At 39.7% G+C, this 19,509-nt stretch overlaps 1 protein-coding gene across 2 annotated transcripts in view; it reads right to left on the reverse strand.

The window, feature by feature from the left end:
• Window positions 1-6,591: 6,591 nt before the first annotated feature.
• Nalf1 (NALCN channel auxiliary factor 1) overlaps window positions 6,592-19,509 on the reverse strand; it is a 522,636-nt gene continuing 509,718 nt past the window's right edge. The window contains exons 3-4 of one of the 2 annotated variants that reach the window (XM_034520918.2): window positions 10,160-10,205; window positions 8,550-8,673 (exon numbers count right to left, since the gene is read on the reverse strand). In XM_034520918.2, coding sequence (XP_034376809.1) covers window positions 10,183-10,205 — 23 coding nt within the window. In that variant the 3' untranslated portion in view covers window positions 8,550-8,673; window positions 10,160-10,182. Of the gene's footprint in view, window positions 8,674-10,159; window positions 10,206-19,509 lie in introns of both variants that reach the window. The other variant, XM_034520917.2, reaches the window with a different exon arrangement.

Below are 19,509 nucleotides of genomic sequence, written 5' to 3' on the forward strand. Positions count from 1 at the left end.
AGCTCATATTGAATGAAGTTCTTCCTGAAGGAGAGGGGCGCAGGTAAAGGAGAGGGAAAAAGAAGAGGGAGAGGGGCAGGGAGAGGGGCAGGGGGAGGGGCAGGGGGAGGGGGAGGGGCAGGGGGAGGGGAAGGGGCACAGGGAACAAAAGAGGAAGGGAAAGGGCAGAGAATGGGGCAGGGGACAGGGAGGGTGGGGGGGCTGGCAGAGAGCAGTGAGAAAGACACTAAGAAGGAGGAAAAAGGAGGATAAACAATGAGTGAACAAATAATATAATTTTACCGATAATTTGAGGGTTTTTGTTTACCAGATCCAGGGACTAAAAATGAATAACATCTTAATCTAAATTTTTAATTAAGCATAAAAATCAAAACATATGAAAATTGAAGTGAGGCTTGACAAGATGGTGAATCTGTTAAAAGTGCTCAAAGCCAGGCTGAAGACTTGAGTTCCACTTCTGCAACCCACTTAGGAGGAAGAAAGGATGGACAGATCTTCCAGGTTGACCTCTGACCTCCTCATGTGCACGGTCCCTCCCACCATGACCTCCACACGTGCACACCTTAATGCACCAAGACCCTCACATGTGCACACCTCCATGCACTATGACCCCCACATGTGCACACCCCCACACAATGACCCCCACATGTGCACACCTCCATGCACTATGACCCCCACATGTGCACACCCCCACACAATGACCCCCACATGTGCACACCTCCATGCACCATGACCCCCACATGTGCACACCTCCATGCACCATGACCCCCACATGTGCACACCTCCATGCACATGACTGCCACATGTGCACACCTCCATACATCATGACCTCCACATGTGCACACCCCCACACCATGACCTTCACATGTGCACACCTCCATGCACTGTGACCCCCACACATGCACATCTGCATGTACTGTGACTATTTTGCATAAGTTTTACTCATATAAATATAATAATCATCATGATGTGTATTTACATATTCAAAACCTGATCTTTGTATAACAGTTTAAGGAAAATAATTGTATTAAGTCCCAGGGCTTGGGTTCAGTACTCCTTTGTGTAGAATTGAGGCAGATAACCCACTTAGGTTTTGAGTGTGTGTGTGTGAGGGGGTGCGAATCAGTGTGTAAATGCTTGGGAGACAACCATTTAGATTTCACTTATCAACACTTTTACACACCTTTTAGATTAAAGGGGGAGAAAAAGGCACAACATATTCAATCCAGTCTCTCTGAATAAGAGAATCCTTGGCCAGTGCTTAAGTAGAAAACCAGATTAGATTATCACATGACTGATCTGTGGTCTCTCCAAGACAGATGCTCAACTTTAGAGCCAAATTTGCAACATTCTTCTCCCAGTCCCCCGGGCATCTCCAGCTAGCAGTCCTAGGTCTTCTTATTAAAATAATAAAGCATCCAGTCAACATGCATTATTCCTAAACTGCCTCGCCTCAGTTCTCTATGCCATTCTAAATACAGCCAAGAATACACAAAATAAAAACAAGACACGAGGATCAGACGTTTTCAGATGTGCTCTGGGAACATGTAGGCATTAAGATACGGTTGTAAAACAGAATAAACAGCTCAACTGGACCTGAGGAGAGTCAATCCTTGCATTGATGACTTTGTCCAGTTCTGTTTTACAAAAGAAAATGTCGTCAAGTTGTGGAATTCTGACAAGCAAAGAGCATCTTAGCAGGGGGCTCCATATCTCCTTAATATTTGTACTCCAGTGATTTTTATTTTAAATATATTGGTGTTTTACCTGCTTGTGTGTGCACCATATGTGTGCAGTATAGAGGAGGACAGACGAGGGTTTTGGATGTCCTAGAATTGGAGTTACAGACAGTTGTGAGCCACCATGTAGGTACTGGGAATGGAATTCAGGTCCTTTGAAAAATCGGCCAGTGCTCTTAGTCGCAAAAGCCTGTGTATTAATGATTTTAGAATCTGAAATTTTAAAAAAAGTATGGCATCTGTTTTGTTGCTGAAAAAACATTTATTATTATGATTTGATTTCTTCCATATTCTTCTTCAGCTCTCAGGTTTAATGTGTTAGTGCCTTTGCTGTTTGGTCACTCTCCCTTGGAAGTTGTATTTGTGTAAATTCAGCAAAAACAATGTAAAAATAATATGTTTACATTTGTACCTGGCTTAACTGTATCACACCTCATCAATAAATCTAAGAAAAATGGATAACTTTGAATGTCAATGTTAAGAGAATTACCAGGACATGGAAATGAGAGACATCTGGAGGCCAAACAAGGAGACAAAGAAAAAAAAAAAAAAAAACAGAACAGAAATTGAAGAAGTAGCAGGTCTGGCCTTCTACCTAGACTCTATGTACAGACCTTTAATGTGCTGTAAATTTTATTTCCTACTATGTCATACATTTTGCATCAAAAACATGCCTAGAAGGATGGACATAGCTGAAACTTGCATAAGGTGAAATCTCTGTTTGAGTCAGCTAGCTCTCTGATACTAGAATCTCAAAGCCACCAGGGTGGCAGAGAATGGGAATTGTGTGACTAAAGTCACAGGAGAAAGTCTTCGTCATAGATCAAAGTTCACAATCTGTCAATACAAACTGTACATTTGGAGTTGGAGTCAGAAAATTATAGTGGGCAAGCCATTAACACAAAAATATCCAATGATTGCATTGAAGTCAAATTGAAAAGAGTTCTAGAAATAAGAGGATGTAATCAATAGTCCTGTTTAATCCATTCACACACATCGGAAGAAATTTGTCAATGTCTTATTTTTCACACCGTGCTTCATTCTATGGAAATTATAGTATTGTCTAAAGACAGAAGAGTTATTTGTTCACTTTAGGACACGTTCTTGCAGAATACACTGACATCCTGCACTGACATCCTGTTGTCTAAAAAAAATCCAGTCATCAAAAGTGTATAAATTAAAGAAAAATTTTTTAGGCTGCATTCTTATTTCTTCTACTATCGTAGATCAGTATCTATCTACCTATCTATGTATCTATCTATCTATGTATCTATCTATCTATCTATCTATCTATTTATCTACCTACCTACCTACCTATATACTTATTGTGACAGGTTCTCATCATCTTACCCAGGCTTGTCTTAAATTTCTGGGTTCAGTGTTCTTCCCAACTTAGCGTCCTCTGTGGGGACAGTGCACATACGGCTGTTCCCCGTCTCTAGTTTGAGTTTGAAGATGAGCCCATGTTTCCATTTATAAGGACTTCAACTTGGATCATCCTCAGCAGTTTTGAGAAAATCTAGTGAGACTAAGCTATTCATACAAAAAGTTGTCACAGCTCATTTTAACTCTGTAACATAAAATCTTTCAAATTATCTAGAAAATATGGCCATGGTCAGTTTACTACATTAACCATGTCAGTTATTTCTAAATATGTGTATTATAGAGACAAACCACTGCAGTTTGGAAACAGAAAGACTTTCTGGCCCAGTGTGTGACTTGATCACTGATCACTGTGTGTCCATGAGGACCCTTAGGGACCTATGGTACTTAAGGGTATCTCATACTTACTTTGTTGGAGCCCTCCAAAATTCCAGGCAGTGTTTTCAGCTTTGAGGTTTCCAGCTGTAGTCAAATGACCAGCTCCCTGATCCACATATGAAGGGCCATAGTTTCACCCCGGCCATGGCTTTGGCTTAAATTTCTGGGCCCCTTCCTCATGTAGTATTACTACTTTCTTGCAACTACTGTTATGACTACAAGGTCTTCCTAAAGATTCCTGTGACTTCCAGAGTAAGACACAACAGAGTAAACTGGAGTGTAGCGATGTGTCACATTAGTGCTACAGCCTGGAGACTTGTGGAATTTGTTTTAAAGCAATTAAAAGATATTTTAGAATATAGAGAGAACACATTCAATCCCCAAAAGATCTAAGTGCCTGTCACAGTAGGGAGCTAGCTAAGGTAAACTCTGAAGTTCCTGACTACCTTTGTCCCACTCACATGTGTGACCCGGGACAGAGTAGGCAGGAGTTGTTATTTAAACTCTCACTGGAATGTCTCAAGACACGAGAAGACAACCTTGAAATGCTTCAAGGAAACAGATACATCTAACAGTCCTTGCCTTGAGTTGCATTCCAAGGCAGAGAGGAGTCTCTATTCATTTTATTATGATAAGGATACTTTGTAGTAACGCTTGGTAATTTGTATCAGTGTTGTGGGGAGATTTCTTTAAATAGAGCTCAGGGATTCCTTTCCCTTTACTCCACTTGCAATCTTGTTTCCAGCACAGTCCAGTACCTACAAGCTATATTCAGTTTGTTCTAAACATCATTAAAGCTTGGAAAATGAAAGAGATTCTGGCTATTTCAAAACTATTTTGCTTTTACTAATGGAGACATTTTGAGAGTCTGTTTTCCATATTGGAGTAGGCTGTCAGACAAGCACAGTGCACAAACCTTTGTAGACCAATAAAAATAATTTATCATAATGCCATACATGTGTTGTTGTGGATGGAATAATTATGCTGCTGCGGTTTTACTCATAATGTTTACACATATATTATATATATATATTTATGTCTCTGTAAGACTATGCCATAGTATATATACTCTCTTCCTTTTATATATACACATGTATGCATGTGAAATCAAATACATGGCTTCAGTTCCTGGAAAAACAAGAACACCTTTCATTTCTGTGTATTCAATACTGCCAAAAACTCCAGTTTACTTAGTTACCTAAAGAGAATGAAAATCAGTCTCAGAAAGATTAATGTTTGAATGTTTCTCAGATATCAAATATCACCTGATAACTGTGCCTTTTGCACTCGTGTCTGACATCTAATTACATATTTCATTTACTGCCCTCCCCCAGCAGGAATTAATTATTCATTCACTTTAAAACCAATTTCCCTCCATCCTTCCTTCTTCCTGTTTCATCTTTCTTTCTTTCTTTCTTTCTTTCTTTCTTTCTTTCTTTCTTTCTTTTTCTTTTTCTGCCTTCTTTGATTTAAGAGGGCAGAGTCCATTGCATAGAGGCATGAGTTCATTAGTGAGGGACCAATATTTTTGGTAGTGATGTCACACAGAGAACCAGCTTTTCATTAGTATATTGTGGTAGGGGGAACAATGCTACCTTTATAATGAAAGAAAATCCAATATAATGAATTATCCAAATGCAAATGACAGAGTGAATAACCTCTATGAGTTACTCGGTGATCTGCTTAGCAGAACCACTGTGGTTCACAGACTGGAATTTCCTACTGCTGAATAGGAGACAATAATGAACTCAGGGACATTTGTTCCATAGGTCTATGAAACTGGTATTATTTTCTTGATTTTCAACATGCCTGCACAGGTAACTGTTTTAATATTGTAGTTCATTATTCAGTGTGCAGGGGATATCTGCTACAAGGCAAACAGAGAGCAAGGCTGGGATTTATTCTGCCAAAATTAACATGTAGACAAGTTAAACACACTTAGTGTACACTGGGAACCTTGTGTGAATGGCTGCATTGTAGGCTGTCTACTGCCTGTTTAAAGCTCCCTTCTGCTGGGATCTCCTTTCCTTTGTTTCTGGTGAAACTGTGCAAAGGGGGACACCCAGAGTAAGGATAAGCCTAAGGCACTGGGAGGCAACAAATGAATACAGCAAGGGCAATATCCCCTGGGAATTATAGATTACCCAGTGATCTCAGCATTGACCAGGGCAGGGTCTATTCCGGTCCTACCCTCTTGCCCTCTTTTACCTGAGTCACGGTTTTGTATTCAGACTTAGCAGTATAGGGTTTCAGCTAACACCTAAAGTTGTCTTTTGTGTGAGCTCAGCTCCCAGGGAAAGTAATGTAGTTTTTCCCATTTTTCTGTCTTCACATTCTAAAAAGAAAAGCAAACCTCCTGTCTCTTTCATTTGGGGAGAAAGCATCTTTCATGAGTTGCAGAGGATATTAAGAGAAAGTGAAATCCTGTCCCTTCCCCCACCATGTTCAGGGCTCAAGTGTTCAATTGTTACCATGCTGTTCTATATTTACAAAGAATAGCAACTTCTCTTTATACCAGCAAAAAGGGTGGCAAAATGTAACCATTTCAAGAATGGAAGAATGGCTACAGTGCACAAGTGGAAGGAGCTTGAAAGATGTTGAAGAGCTCAGGTATGGCTTTTCCACTGAGGGGCAGGCAGACTTCCCAGGAGATGCATAGTCACGTTGTGCTGTTTGAATACAGCTCTCCAGGTGAGTCCTCACTCAGGAAGACACTTATCAGTGAGGATGGTCAAATGCTTATTTCTGCAAGTGTTTGGCCATCAGTAATGCAGTTACACTTGTCCCCCCAAACCCATGTTGCCACCTCTTATATCCCCAAAGACATCTTCACAAATTAAAACCTAGTACTTCTGTGTATGTGTGTGCACTCACACCTGTAAACAAATCTCCATGTTTAAGGGGGAAAGAGAGAGAGAGAGAGAGAAAGGATTGTTTTTAAAGAAGAGGAAAAAGAAACTAGAGAGTTTTGCACTTTTTGGTGTTATTTTTTTTCTTTTTGTATTTATGCAGACCATTTTTAGGGTTTTCAGTCTCAACAAAACACTAGTAAAACAAAGAATCTAGTAAATTATTTGCGCATGTACTGCCAAACAATTCTAGCAATTTTATTAAGCAATACCTTTATTAGTTTTTTAATATTCTTAACAGACTGGAACAAAACATTTTATTCAAAACAAAATATGCATACTGTACGCATGTCGCAGGGTTAAGCATGATGCAGAGGTTAGATCTGTCTGAACGAAAACAAACGCCTGGGGGAGTTTTATAGCTAAAAGTTAACAACTAAATTTTGTTCACTAAGAGGACCTTGTCTATGGATTTCCTTCACCTCTCAGCCACACAGCAAACCCACCCGAAGTGCACTTCCCACGTGTAGTTAGAGAACAGGAAGGAATGTGAAGTGTCTTTTTAAAATTATTAGTTTTGTTTGTTTGTTTTGTAAAAACAGCCCTTATTAACTCTCCCTTCCACTGGCCCTACTGTAAACCCATAAAAGCCTTTTTTGAAAGCAAATTCATATACACTCAGCAGGTGAAATGTTCCCACGAAGTAAAAAAAAAAAAAAAAAAAAGAAATACGAACAGTGATTAGACTTCTTTTTCTCAGCCACCTAGAGCTTGCTGGAGTGAGGACGCTTCGCACTGTGGTTAAAAAATGGCTGATCTGTTGATTGTTTTGAAAAGATTTTCCTCTGTGATAATGCAGAGCTGTATATGTTTTATACCTGGAAGAATCTGGAACCCTATGCTGGGGCAATACTGGGATAAAATGGTACATATTCTGTATACTAGAATCCCTCCCACCATCACCATGATAAGGGAGGAACAGAAGTCTGGATTTGCATTCTTGGTCTTCACTCCCATCGCTCAGAGGAGTCAAATGCCCGCTGTTGAAGAGAGGCTGCTTGCCAGCATCTCGCGGGCTGTGGGCTATGGGCCGCTCCTGTCTGCCTGGTCAGGAAGAAAGAACCGGGGATGGGCACCGGAGAGACTCGTCCAAGGGAGCGTGTTTCACTCTTCTATTATGTGTGTGTGTGTGTGTGTGTATGTGTGTGTTTCCCACATAAAACTGTGAACTGCCTGACTCTAAGCACTCTGCTGGATCACCCAGAGGAACTGCTAGGCCCCTGGTTCCCTCTGCTCGGGCTTGTGCAGGACACACACCCACCATGCGAGACACAGACAGAAGCAAGCGGATGTTGTCTGCTTAGGGACAGAAGAAGGCGAGGGCCAGCATGGCCTGCAGGGCGTGGCGTCCATGGGTTGGAAGGAGGCTTAGGGATTTTTTTTTTTTTTAATTTTTGTTGTTTTCTTTTTTTTGTCTTTTTTTGTTGTTTTTCTTTTTTAATTCTTTTTTTGTTGTTGTTTTTTTTTTTGCTACACCGTGAGGTTATAGCGGTCATTCCTCTATTAGAAACTGACAGGACGTAGACAGAATTATCTGATGGACACACGATGACTAGAAATCGATAGATAGACAGTGGAGAGACTTAGTTTACCCCCAAAGAAATCCTGCATTAACAAGTGCAGAAAAATAAAATAAAATAAAATAAAAATTTAAAAACGGAAAATAAATCCAAATCGAACCAAAAGCAAAGAAAACCTCCAAACGTTAAAACACAGTGTATAAAATGGTGTGAGAAACTGAGTCACTCGCAGCCTTTTAGTCGGTAAAAAGCTGCGGCTGTGTCCATGTTGGGGATCGGGCCCATCTTGTTGAATGTTACCCACAGGCCTTGCGGGAAGTCCAAGGGTAGAGCACCCGGGTGGGTTCAGTTCCCGGGCTGCAGCAGGTGAGGATCCCGGGTGGGTCACTGCTGCTCTGTGCACGCGTGCGTGCCCCTGCCCAGCCCTGTGCTGTGCGCACGCGCCTGGCTGCGCTCAGTCCTCCCGGGTGGAGTTGTCCTCAAGCGTGGGGAGGCCGCCCAGGCCCAGCCCCGTGGAGTTCTGTGCCACGGAGGCCGTGAGCACTGTGTGGAGAAGGATTAGGACGAGCACACACAGCTTCAGCCGGCCGGGGCACAGTCTCGTGGCCGAGGACACGGTGAGCGACGTCCTGGGACAGGAATCTCTTCTGTCCACGGTCCCTTTGGGTCTGGGTGCGGATTGCTCCTCGCTCCTGATGTCACAGCATTCGGGTTCATCATTGGTTAGGAAAGTTTCGTAGAGCCCTGGAGCGGGGAGAAGAGCAGGGAGGTTAGAGGCTGAGGATGCTAAGGGACTGGGAAGGTTGCAGGGGGCAGCCTCATCCCAGCGGTCCTTCAGGAGGATTATAAGTGTGGTGAAGTGTGCTCTGGGTTTCCGCGTGCCCTAGGGTGAGCCTTAGACTACAATCAGAGCTTCCGGTTCCAGATGAACGTGGAGACTGAGTGTACTTGACCATCATTCAACACTTAACAGGAAGGAAGTCACTATCCATATGCTAACACCAACAAGGCTTGTCAAGTGAGAGGGCTAAGGGTTCAGAGCCCTTGGAAACCCTGCTTGCCCACAGTTCCTCATCCTGCCTGTGACCCTAAAAAGTATAGGAGGGGCCGGCCGCTCTCCAGCTAACTGGCGGCAGGTCCCCATTTGCTACACCGTGAGTGACCCCAAGAATTGAAGCTTTAATGAGCTAGTGTGAAGCCTCACGCTGAAGCGCTTGTTGCTTCTACCACCATTCCCATCTACCCTGCAACCTCTGTCTCTCGATCTCTCTTTGTCTCTCTCTTCCTCTCTCTCCTTCACCCACTCGCTGTGTCTCTATTTCTCTGTCTCTCTCCCTCTCTCCTTCCTCTCATTTTTTAATTCAAGCTGAGTCCTGCTTCTTTCTCTCCTTTCTCTGAAAACACACATCGCTGTATTTTAAAACCGATGTGTGATATCTTTGAAGCTGTCAAAGTGATGAGTAAAAACTGGAAATTCTCTTGTGTGTGCCTTGCTGTAGTTTGTGTACTACAAGACACGTAGCTGAATAAGCTGCCTGGTGGCCAATGCTGTTGTGGTGGTTGCTTTCGTTTTATTTACTGATTATTCTCATGGGCCTTAGAATGAACATTCATCACAACATCCTCGTGTTTGAAAATCTTAGCGACAAGAGAAGAGTTTCAAGAATTAAGTGACATTTTTTTTTTTTTTAATGTAAAGTGCTTGGCTTGGTGAATGACAGAAATAGATCGATAATTTTAGCTAACCTTAACAATAGTGGTTAGCCGTGGGATTTCACCTCTGTACACTCAGGTCCAAACACCTTTCCCATCTCTCACAGTTCAATGCCCTACAGTCCTGGCTCTTACGAAGCATTCCGTGGGGCCAGGCTGCCCTTTCTTGCTCCGTATTCCTCAATGTCTGCCTTCATCTCGTGAATCCCTCAGGAGTGGATGAGCAGAAACTCCTCACATGAGGTCATACAATGCTTTACTCTCCAACACAGTGACTTTTTTTTTCCCTTTCAACCACAGTTGCCCAATTTTCATGTCAGTTTCCAAACCCAACCATCAACTTGAAAGCATGAACTGAATATTTTCATGGTGACATTCCCACTATATAGAAGACTACCTAGACAAAATATACAGTTCACGGGCAGTTATTGCATAAGAAACTAAACACATCTATTCATTTAACTACAAAGAAGCTTTTCAATAGAATATGCTTCAATACGTTTATAGTAATGCTTACAATAGTCATTTCTTCTTAGGCATTCAAAGGTAAACTTCACCTTCGCCTAGGAAGAATATGGAAAAAAAAACTGAATTAATGAGATCTGTAGCTCCGACATTTTTATTGTATATTTTTCATAAATCTCAATGATAGACCAGTCATTTATTAAAGTATAAGTTTACAATGAAAGGCTGTTATAGATATACAAATAAGACCCCAGGTATCACCAGATCATTTTCTAAACGTTAAGAATTGAAATTTTTTTCACAAAGTCATGAAAATAAGTTCTTCTCATTGGAAGAAGTCACTCAGAAGTTGGATTCTAATTTAAACTAAAACCGCAAGAGACAGAATAATACAATTAGTGTGGGCCAATGGCCCTTGCCTGGGACTTAACTCCCACATCCTCTCTTTCCCTCTTCATCTTGAGAGTTTTCACCGGGAGACATGTACACATGCTGAAGTTCAAATTATTCCCCAGGACGGTTTAGAAAGGGAGGAAATGAAAGTTTCTGAAGTGTAAGTTCCAGGTGCGTCCTTTTCAAGGGCAACGTTGGGACCTCCTTCAGCCCCAGCTCAGGAAGGAACAGTGGACTCTAAGCTTTTGCTCCTACAACTCTCTGCTTTCCTTAGAGCTAGTATTTCTTCATGTTCCCCTCAGCTTAGCTCCAGACACTGCTTCATTTACAGCAGATGCACATCAGCTCATCCTGAGAAAGAAGCCACTGGACAGCAGCTTATCTCCCTGCAGGTCCACTTGCCTATGGCATAACAATCACTCTGGAAAATTAAGAAGCATACACTTGCTGTTCATTTAAAAAAAAAACCAAATGTATTGATAATATATTTAGTTAATCAATGTAATTATATTAATAAAAGAATAGCAATGGCATGCATTTCTGGAGTACCAGGCAGTGTTTCAATATGTTCAATATGTCTGCATTGTACCAGGCTTGGATTAAGTTAAACATGGCCAATCCTTCTTTTATCATCTCTCTATGTTAAGATGTTTAAAGCCCTGTCTTTCTCCTTGCTGCTGGTGACTACCCTGCTGTACACTGTCACACCAGGACATCCTCCTGTTTGTTGTTGGATGGCCCCTGCACTTGGAAAACACCATTCTCCTCACAACATCTACAAGACCAACTGTGTTGGAGTCACTCAGGAGTGACAATGGGACTATGGTTCTGCACCAGGGTTATTTCATTTCACAGGATTATGTCTGTTTCTATTTACACTGCTGAAATGGCAGGGTTTCCTTAATTTCTTACGGTGAGAGAATGGTTTACATCATCATCACAACATCATCATCATTCTAATCAATCTTCACAGATATTCACACATATATTCAAATATCTATCACACATCCTCTATCAATTCCCCAGTCAGACACTTGTGCTGTCTGCTTCTTGGCTACCAAGACTAGTCATTTAGTGGACTTGGGACTAGTGACTCAGTAGATGACACTTTGAATGATGAAAGAACTTTATGTTTTCCAAATTCTTACTCCTAGGAACTGGGGGTATGCTGGGTGCTAGAATGCATGCTTGGCATGTGTGAGTTTGGGCCCCAACAACTGCCCCCAAAGAACATAAGCCTTATGCAGTAACATGATATTGTCTCAGCATAAGAAGGCCAGATATCTAGACAAACTCTTTAAATGTCCTCTGTTATCTGTGATATTTGATAGATTTGCATGTAGAAAGAAAGTTCAATTTTTGAATAGTTTTAAGGACTTTAAAATATTGGTTGCAAGTTCTGATTATGAAAGCTTAGAAAATAGTAACACAAAGAAAAACAAGACAAAAGCAAACTAATCTGACTCCATCATCATCATTGTGAACATCATAGTTGTCATCATCATCATGTCATCATCATCATGTCATCATCATCATGTCATCATCATCATCACCATCATCATTCTAATCACATCATCACCATGACATCACCATCATGACATCACCACTATGACATCATCATCATCATGTCATCATTACTGTTGTCATCATCATCACCATTATCATCCTAATAACATCATCATCATGACACCATCATCATGACATCACCATCATTGTCATCAATGTCATCATCATAAAGGGGAAAAAGACACTATCAAAAAATTTACATCTACATTTTTTTTATCAAGGTAGATATACATATGGAATGAGCATGATTTGTAGATTTCATATACAAAACATTTCAATTAAATTATCTTTTACATTTTCAACCTCCATTTTGTTTGCTAGTAATTGTTATATATTTGTACATTCACTATAAATAGGAGTACACAAAGTATGTCTGATATATGTAGTTTTGGGAGCATCAAGTTTCAAGCACTTATGTTATAGCAGCAGGGATGTCTGCGAGGAACCTGTGTTTGCTTGACAAGGCTGCTACACATCTGTGCTCACAGGAGGTGGAAGAGACACTCCTGGACTCCCATCCCATCTAAGGAGCTCAATAGCTGCTGGGTTCAGCAGTGCGGCCTCTGACAGGCTGCCCACACTGTGGTGGAAGGTTCCAGATCCATCAGCCTATAGCCAGCACTAACTGGATTCTGTGTGGTTACAATAGCAGCAGAATTGCCAGGAAGAGTGGTTCAGGGATAAAGACTAAACAAGAGGGGAGGTAGTTGGGGTGGATTTAATCAAAATACATTATAGTCAAGCGGGAAATTTTTACAAAATAGAAAATTTAAAAGAAAAACCCAAAAGGTTAAAAGGGTAGAATTTCTAAACTTCATGGATATATTTTCTTAAAGGTAATTATAATACATTCCTATTTATTTTCTGATTATTAATGTGTCGAGGTGACTTTTTTGTTGTTATTTGGATAGTTCATGTTTTAAAATGGCTCATGTTGTAAAGTTTGACACTTACAGAGTTCAAACTCTTAATTTATCTACATTGCCTCTTTGTGGTTAATGTTTCTGTTTTTCTTTTCTGTCCTTGGTGAGACTTGAGTATTACATTTATTTTCTTTGTATTATTAAAGATGTATTCTTGCCCTTATCATGTGCTATTCTTTCCACCAATGCATTAATTTCTGTTTTTGTATTGTTTTAGTTTGTTTTATATATTTTATAGAATACTTTTGTCATTCATGTAAAGTTGTATTTGTATTAAGTTGAGTGGTTTTTATTTATACATTCAGTTCTCCATGTGTTTGGCAAGTGTCTTGTTTAATCTCTTTTGCTTTTTGTTGTTTAATCTCTTTTGCAAGTGTTGGCATTCTATAGTCATGGTCAGCATCTGTTTGGTAAATTTCTGTCTACTCAGAATACTAGTCACTGAAAAATATGTAACATAGATGCTTATAATTGTTTTTCTGTCTATATTTTATGCCTATGCATTTATAAATATTATAATCTGTTGCTTACCTATTTATTTTCCTGTACGTCAGGAGGTACAAAAGTTATCATTTATGTTTTCCAGGAACATTTACTTCTAACCAAGAAGACTGGTATTCCCACATTTTAATTGTAAGTTACTTCTGCGAAGGTGTTTGTCTTATGATTTCTGCTTTGGCTTTGGGTACATTTTGTTTACTATGAATATTTTTTTTTATAACAGAGCACATATGCTTTTGGGTCTTGTTTTAATTTTCTATGCCCTCCCTGTATTTTTCTTTATATTATATTCTATACCTTAGAGTTTCACACTGGCTGAAGAATTTGATCCATTTACATTTATTGTCAGATCTGTAGTGCTTTGCTCTATTCTCATCCCATAATATGGTTTCTGAGCATTTAATATTTTATTAATTATTCTCTTTTCTCACTATTTGCTGTGTAAACATACTTAAGCACATATTTTTCAAAATTTAGAAGTTCACAGTGTTATTATTGTTTTAGACCCTATCTTTAATAGTTGAATTAAAGGAGCAAACAGTAGTTAATGAGCGAATTGACACTGGTTCCTTTTATTTTGAGTTGAGATGTGACCATGTAGTCCAGACTGGCCTGGATCACATGATTCTCATGCCTCAGCTGCAATGACAGGTCAGTCAGTGTAACTGCACCAAGCTGAAATTTTACCTTTTTGACTCTAAGTTAGATATTTCAAATCTATTTCTCTTCAATTATTGACATTTCATGAGCCTTCTTATTTTAATGACATTCACATATCACTTACAAGTCATAACTTCTCTTTCATTTGTGACTTAGAGATTTCTTGGCTGGAATAAATATTAGTAGTGGTGTTGCAGGCACAGAATACACAGTCAGACCTCATCTGTGAGATCCGTCTCCAGGGAGATACCTCAGGCCCTCTGTAGTTTTCACTGTGGATTCCCTGGACTATAAAATCTGACCTTTTCAGGCACTCACATATATTTAAAATCTCAATTCTAATAATGAACCACTTTTCAGGTTTTGTACATTTTTAACTTTTTACATTAGATTCAGTAGAATTTAGAGACAGATGGGCGGTAAAATTTTGGCTTCAGATCACTACTTTGAGGCAGGAGCCACACTCACATTTAAATGCAATGACTTACTTATTACTAAGACCTCCCCCACTCTCCTTCTCCTTCTCCCTCTCCCTCTCCTTCTCCCTTTCTTTCTCTCCCTCTATCTCTCTCTTTTCACCATTATGAAAATCCTAACTTAGTGTTGCAGAAAATGGCTTTGGAAATCGGTATTTTGACCTTGACATACCCTTTCATTTCATGTTTACTGCAATAGTTATTCTACATTAGTGGAATCTAGGACTTTAAATTTGCTCATCAGTTTTTCTTTTTTTTGGCTGCTCAAGTATTCAAACTGTATGTTTTTCTCACAAACAGTAAAAAGTAAAATCTGTAGAGAACGGCTAGCTTTCAGGGGTTATTTTATAATTGAGAAATCAAGACAATGTAACACGAGTTCCATCTTAACTGTATTGGCCGTCTGAAAAGAATCAGATTTTGAGTATTTATATATTTACAGTTTTTAACCATGTCTTTATAAGCAAGGCCAACTTTTAGTATAGAAATTATACATTGAAAATGTCCAGTTTGAGTGGAGGAGACAGGGGTGGGGCATCATCTCTAAATGCTCAAAGAAAGCGCTATCACTACACACAGCCAAGTTAATAGGATTAGTTTTCTTCTAGTTGGCAGTGTAGATAATGCTTGCTCTTATTCCTTTCCATCTTAGTATTACAAGCCCATATCAAGGTAAAATATGTCCAAAAAAAAAAAAAGGTGGCTATTTGTTTAATGAAAGAAAGAACCAAGGTGAGATTTGATAATTGAATTCCTTCAATGACAAAGTATCTGGGCATAGCCAGATAGTGAAAGAAAATGCTAGTATGATTTGGTCTTTCAAACCTCACAGCATCCATACCTGTGTATTATACCATCATACATGGAAATGTTTGAAAACTACTTCACCTGTGTTAAAAGTGTGCACACATTTCCCCAATATCATTCCACAAACAATACAGGATGACAACTCTTTATATATCACCTTTGTGTAGCATTACATATGATAACTTCTCTGGAGAAGATTTCAGTTTCAGGACAGGATAAAGGTAGTTTACATGGGAATATTCCTCTCTTTAAACATAGGTGCTTGAGCAGACACAGATTTTGGTGGGAGCCTGGTCATTATCCCTGTATAAAGTGAGAGTGAATTTCTATCAGGAAGAAATATGACGCACATTCTTCAGAAAGCCTGGACGTGGACCCAGTTATGCTAGGGCCACAGAGAGCTCGCTACACATTAGATTATGGATCACTTCTAAACTGTAAATGATACTCAATAAGATTAAAATCAAAGATCTGCATCGGAAAGTCAGAAACGTGACACAGAGAATTTGCTCATTCATTAAGCTCAAGAATAAACTGGGCATTTGAAATGTCTTGAGGCTAAGCAGAGAATTTCCTCAACCAGTGTTCTCGAGTTTTCCAGCATTTTAGCAGAACAAAGACAGTTTGCAGCCAGAAAGGTACAGTCTAAACAGAAACCAGTGTGTGCTGTTAAATATCACATTTCACATTGTTATTTCCCTCGGAGTCCTCACAGTGATGCTTTTTAATTATGAAAAATGCGCTCTGAGAAAACAGAAAAAAAATTATTGGACTGAGAGAAAGTACACTCACCAAATATATCCTTTATTTCTTCACCCCACCTGGAATGACTCCTTGGTGGGCTGACCTGAGAGCTGCTTTGATGACATGGGATTGTTGTGTTACAGGAAAACCACAAAGGTTCCAGAAGAAGTGAGCATCTATTCTAAACCTCAGAGTCTCGTGGGTCTCCTGAGCGAATGGGCCCTGTCACCTGGAATGGCTCCTGTCCTTCCCTGCTCTGTCTTGACCCTCTACCCCTTGACCCGAGGACTCCAATGAAGATGGTGGGAGCCATCAAAGAAGGGAAGGAAAAAAACCATTTCCTTCCTCTTCCACGTTTAGGATCCAAGGTTCTTGCAGAATGTTTTCCTTTTAGGCTGCTTTGCTCTCATGCATTCCGGGAGGACCCGGAAGAGCTTGGACTTGTCTGAGGATGTTCCCAAGTCTTTGTGCTGAGGGTTCTGGACCTCAGCAGGGGCCATACATAGCGCCCCTTACTCAGAAGCCCCACAAGGGAAGCCATCACTCTCCCTAAGTACTGCCTGTTGTGCTCTGTTTCTATTTATTCTCTCATTTTCTCTGGGAAATGGCACGTATCGCATATTGTAAATCAGTTTGGCTCACAGAGCACTCTAAACTGGAATTTCCCCATAACTGGGACTCTCTGCTAAGGAAATATTCTTGAAAACAGGAAACTGTACGAATAATTCTGCAGCTGCTGTGTCTCAAACGGTAAGCTGTGATGGAAGAGACAGGTTTGCTAATGCTTTGATCCATCCCTGTATTTACCGCGCAGGCAACACTTCCTGTCTTGCTTTTTGAAAGAAAACCAGACTCTCTGTATAATCACAGAACACACACAAACCTCCCCTAGGTCTGTACACACTCAGCCACACACCGACACACAGTCATAGTTTCAAATACCTTGTAAATAGGCTTGGATTTCAGGTATTTGCTTTATTGACTAAGAGAAATTATTTTCATAATTTATTTCAGTTTTTGAAATGTTAAACGTTTAAATAAACAGTTGAGGCTTTAAGAAACGAATGCTAAAACTTAAAACAGTTAGACGCTCAACTTGGAAAAAAAAAAGTCCTGCTAGTGATCTAATAAAATAAAATACATTATAGTAGCTTATAGACAAGGTTGGAAAAGAGTCAGTGTCATTCATTTCAGAGTGAGTACTATTTGAGACTAATGTTGCTGTTTAGTGGTAATGTTTAAGTTGCCTAGCATGTATAAAGTGCTGGGTTTTGATCTCAGTATCACCAAAACAATGAAGAAAATAAAGTCAATATATACATTAGCCAGAAAAAAACAAAAAAAAAACAAAAACACTAAACAAAACAACCCCTAGAATTAGCTATTTTTTTCAGATTTTAATTGAACTGACACCAAGTGCTTTTCATTTATTTATATCACTTATTAATCAATCAATTAATAATTAATTTTGCTATGTATGAGTGAGTGTTTTGCCTGCTTGTATGTCTATGAGACCATATGTAAACCTGAAGCCAGAAGAGGGCATTGGCTCTCCCCTGGAACTGGGCTTACAGAGGTGGTTGTGAGGTGCTATGTGGGTGCTGGGTATTGAACTCAGGTCCTCTGGAAGAGCATCGGGTGCTTGTAACTGATGAGCACTGGCCTCTGACATTCAGTAGTTTTAATGCGTATAGTGATACTTTCCAATAAAAAACGTCATAAAGTAAGAAAGCAACTTCCAGAGAGGAGTGTTTACAGGGAACAGGGCAGGTTTCTGGGATGGAGGACTGATTTCCTGGATGGAGGACTGATTTCCTGGATGGAGGACTGATTTTCTGGATGGAGGACCGATTTCCTGGATGGAGGACCGATTTCCTGGAGAAGGCTCTTTCTCAGACAAACTCCATCCTTCCCTGGAAACTAAGCTGCTGTCTGAGACTGCTGAAAAATGGAGGATTTTATTTCACATCCTGTCAGGTCAGTCGTCACATGGAACATCTCAGTCGCTTATTCATTCCCTTTAGTTACAGCGCAAGGCAGAGCAATGACATCATGCACACTGCTTCTGTCTGCCTCCTGCACCACTTTCCTGTTTGCTACTGGTTGCTCCCCTTTGTCTATGAGAATTACTGATGACATCAGCATCTACAAAGATTTAGCATTTAGCATGATGGAGCTGGAAAATCTTTACTAATTGGCCGAGAAATTAAATTAAAGTGATAGGGTTCAATATCTATTCGGGAATTATTCTTTAATTCTTTATTAATTCTTAATTTAATTTTTAATTTTTTAAAAAACTAATATTTACTATTCTTATTGCAACTCTAAATTGAGAACCAGATTATCCATCCTTTAAAACAAAACAAAAAATGCATTCCTGAAAGTTTCTATAATTGTGTTTCTCCAGCATGCTCCCCACCAAACAAACAAACAAACAAACAATAACAATAACAATAACAATAACAATAACAAAAAACAGCAAAAATCCCAACAACCTCTCTTTGGAAGTTCTATAAAACTAATAAATGTGTTTAAGTGGTGATGGAGAGAGATAGACTGGGAGAGGATAGAGGAGGCGAGAGACTGTCACTTATTGAATTAAGAATCAGACATTAAGGTCAGGTATACTGGCACATATAGACAGCCCCAGCACTAAGAGGCAGAGGCGGGAGGATTCCCATAGTGAGTCACTGTATAAAGCAAAAAAAGAAAAAAGAAAAGAAAAAAAAAAGGTGAGAGAGAGAGAGAGAGAGAGAATTGGGAATCAAGAAGTAATGTAAAAAGAAATTAAAAAGAACTGTGTAAAACAATCATATTTAAGAAACTAAAAACAAACAAACAAACAAACAACAAAACAAAACAAAACCCAATAGTTTGTGAATGCTGGTTACAACCACAAAATGCTAGTTAGAAGTTCAAGTCCATGCAGGAAGAAGCTATTTTTGAGGTCTGGGAGTCCATAGATTTCCTGAGATCCTGGGAATAACAAAGATTTGAAGATTTTCACGATTTTGTTCTCCAACTTAAAGAATATTAAGTAGATAAATAAGTGCCTAGATATTCATACATATTCACAGAAGTATTCTACATATAACAAGAAAGCATAAATTATATAATAATTAGTAAGACTTGTGCTGTGCCTGCTACACTTTTACACACACATTTAGAATTACATCTGGAAAGATGTGACCCATAGTGACATGTGCTAACTACGCATGGCGTAAAATACTGTCTTCCCTTTGGTGGTTGTCTTGGGGTTTTATGGCAACTCGACATAAGCTAGACTCCTCCGAAAGGACATTTCCGAGGAAATGTCTCCATTTTCATCCAGC

This window comes from Arvicanthis niloticus, chromosome 16, assembly GCF_011762505.2.
Source record: "Arvicanthis niloticus isolate mArvNil1 chromosome 16, mArvNil1.pat.X, whole genome shotgun sequence".
Lineage (NCBI taxonomy): Eukaryota > Metazoa > Chordata > Mammalia > Rodentia > Muridae > Arvicanthis > Arvicanthis niloticus.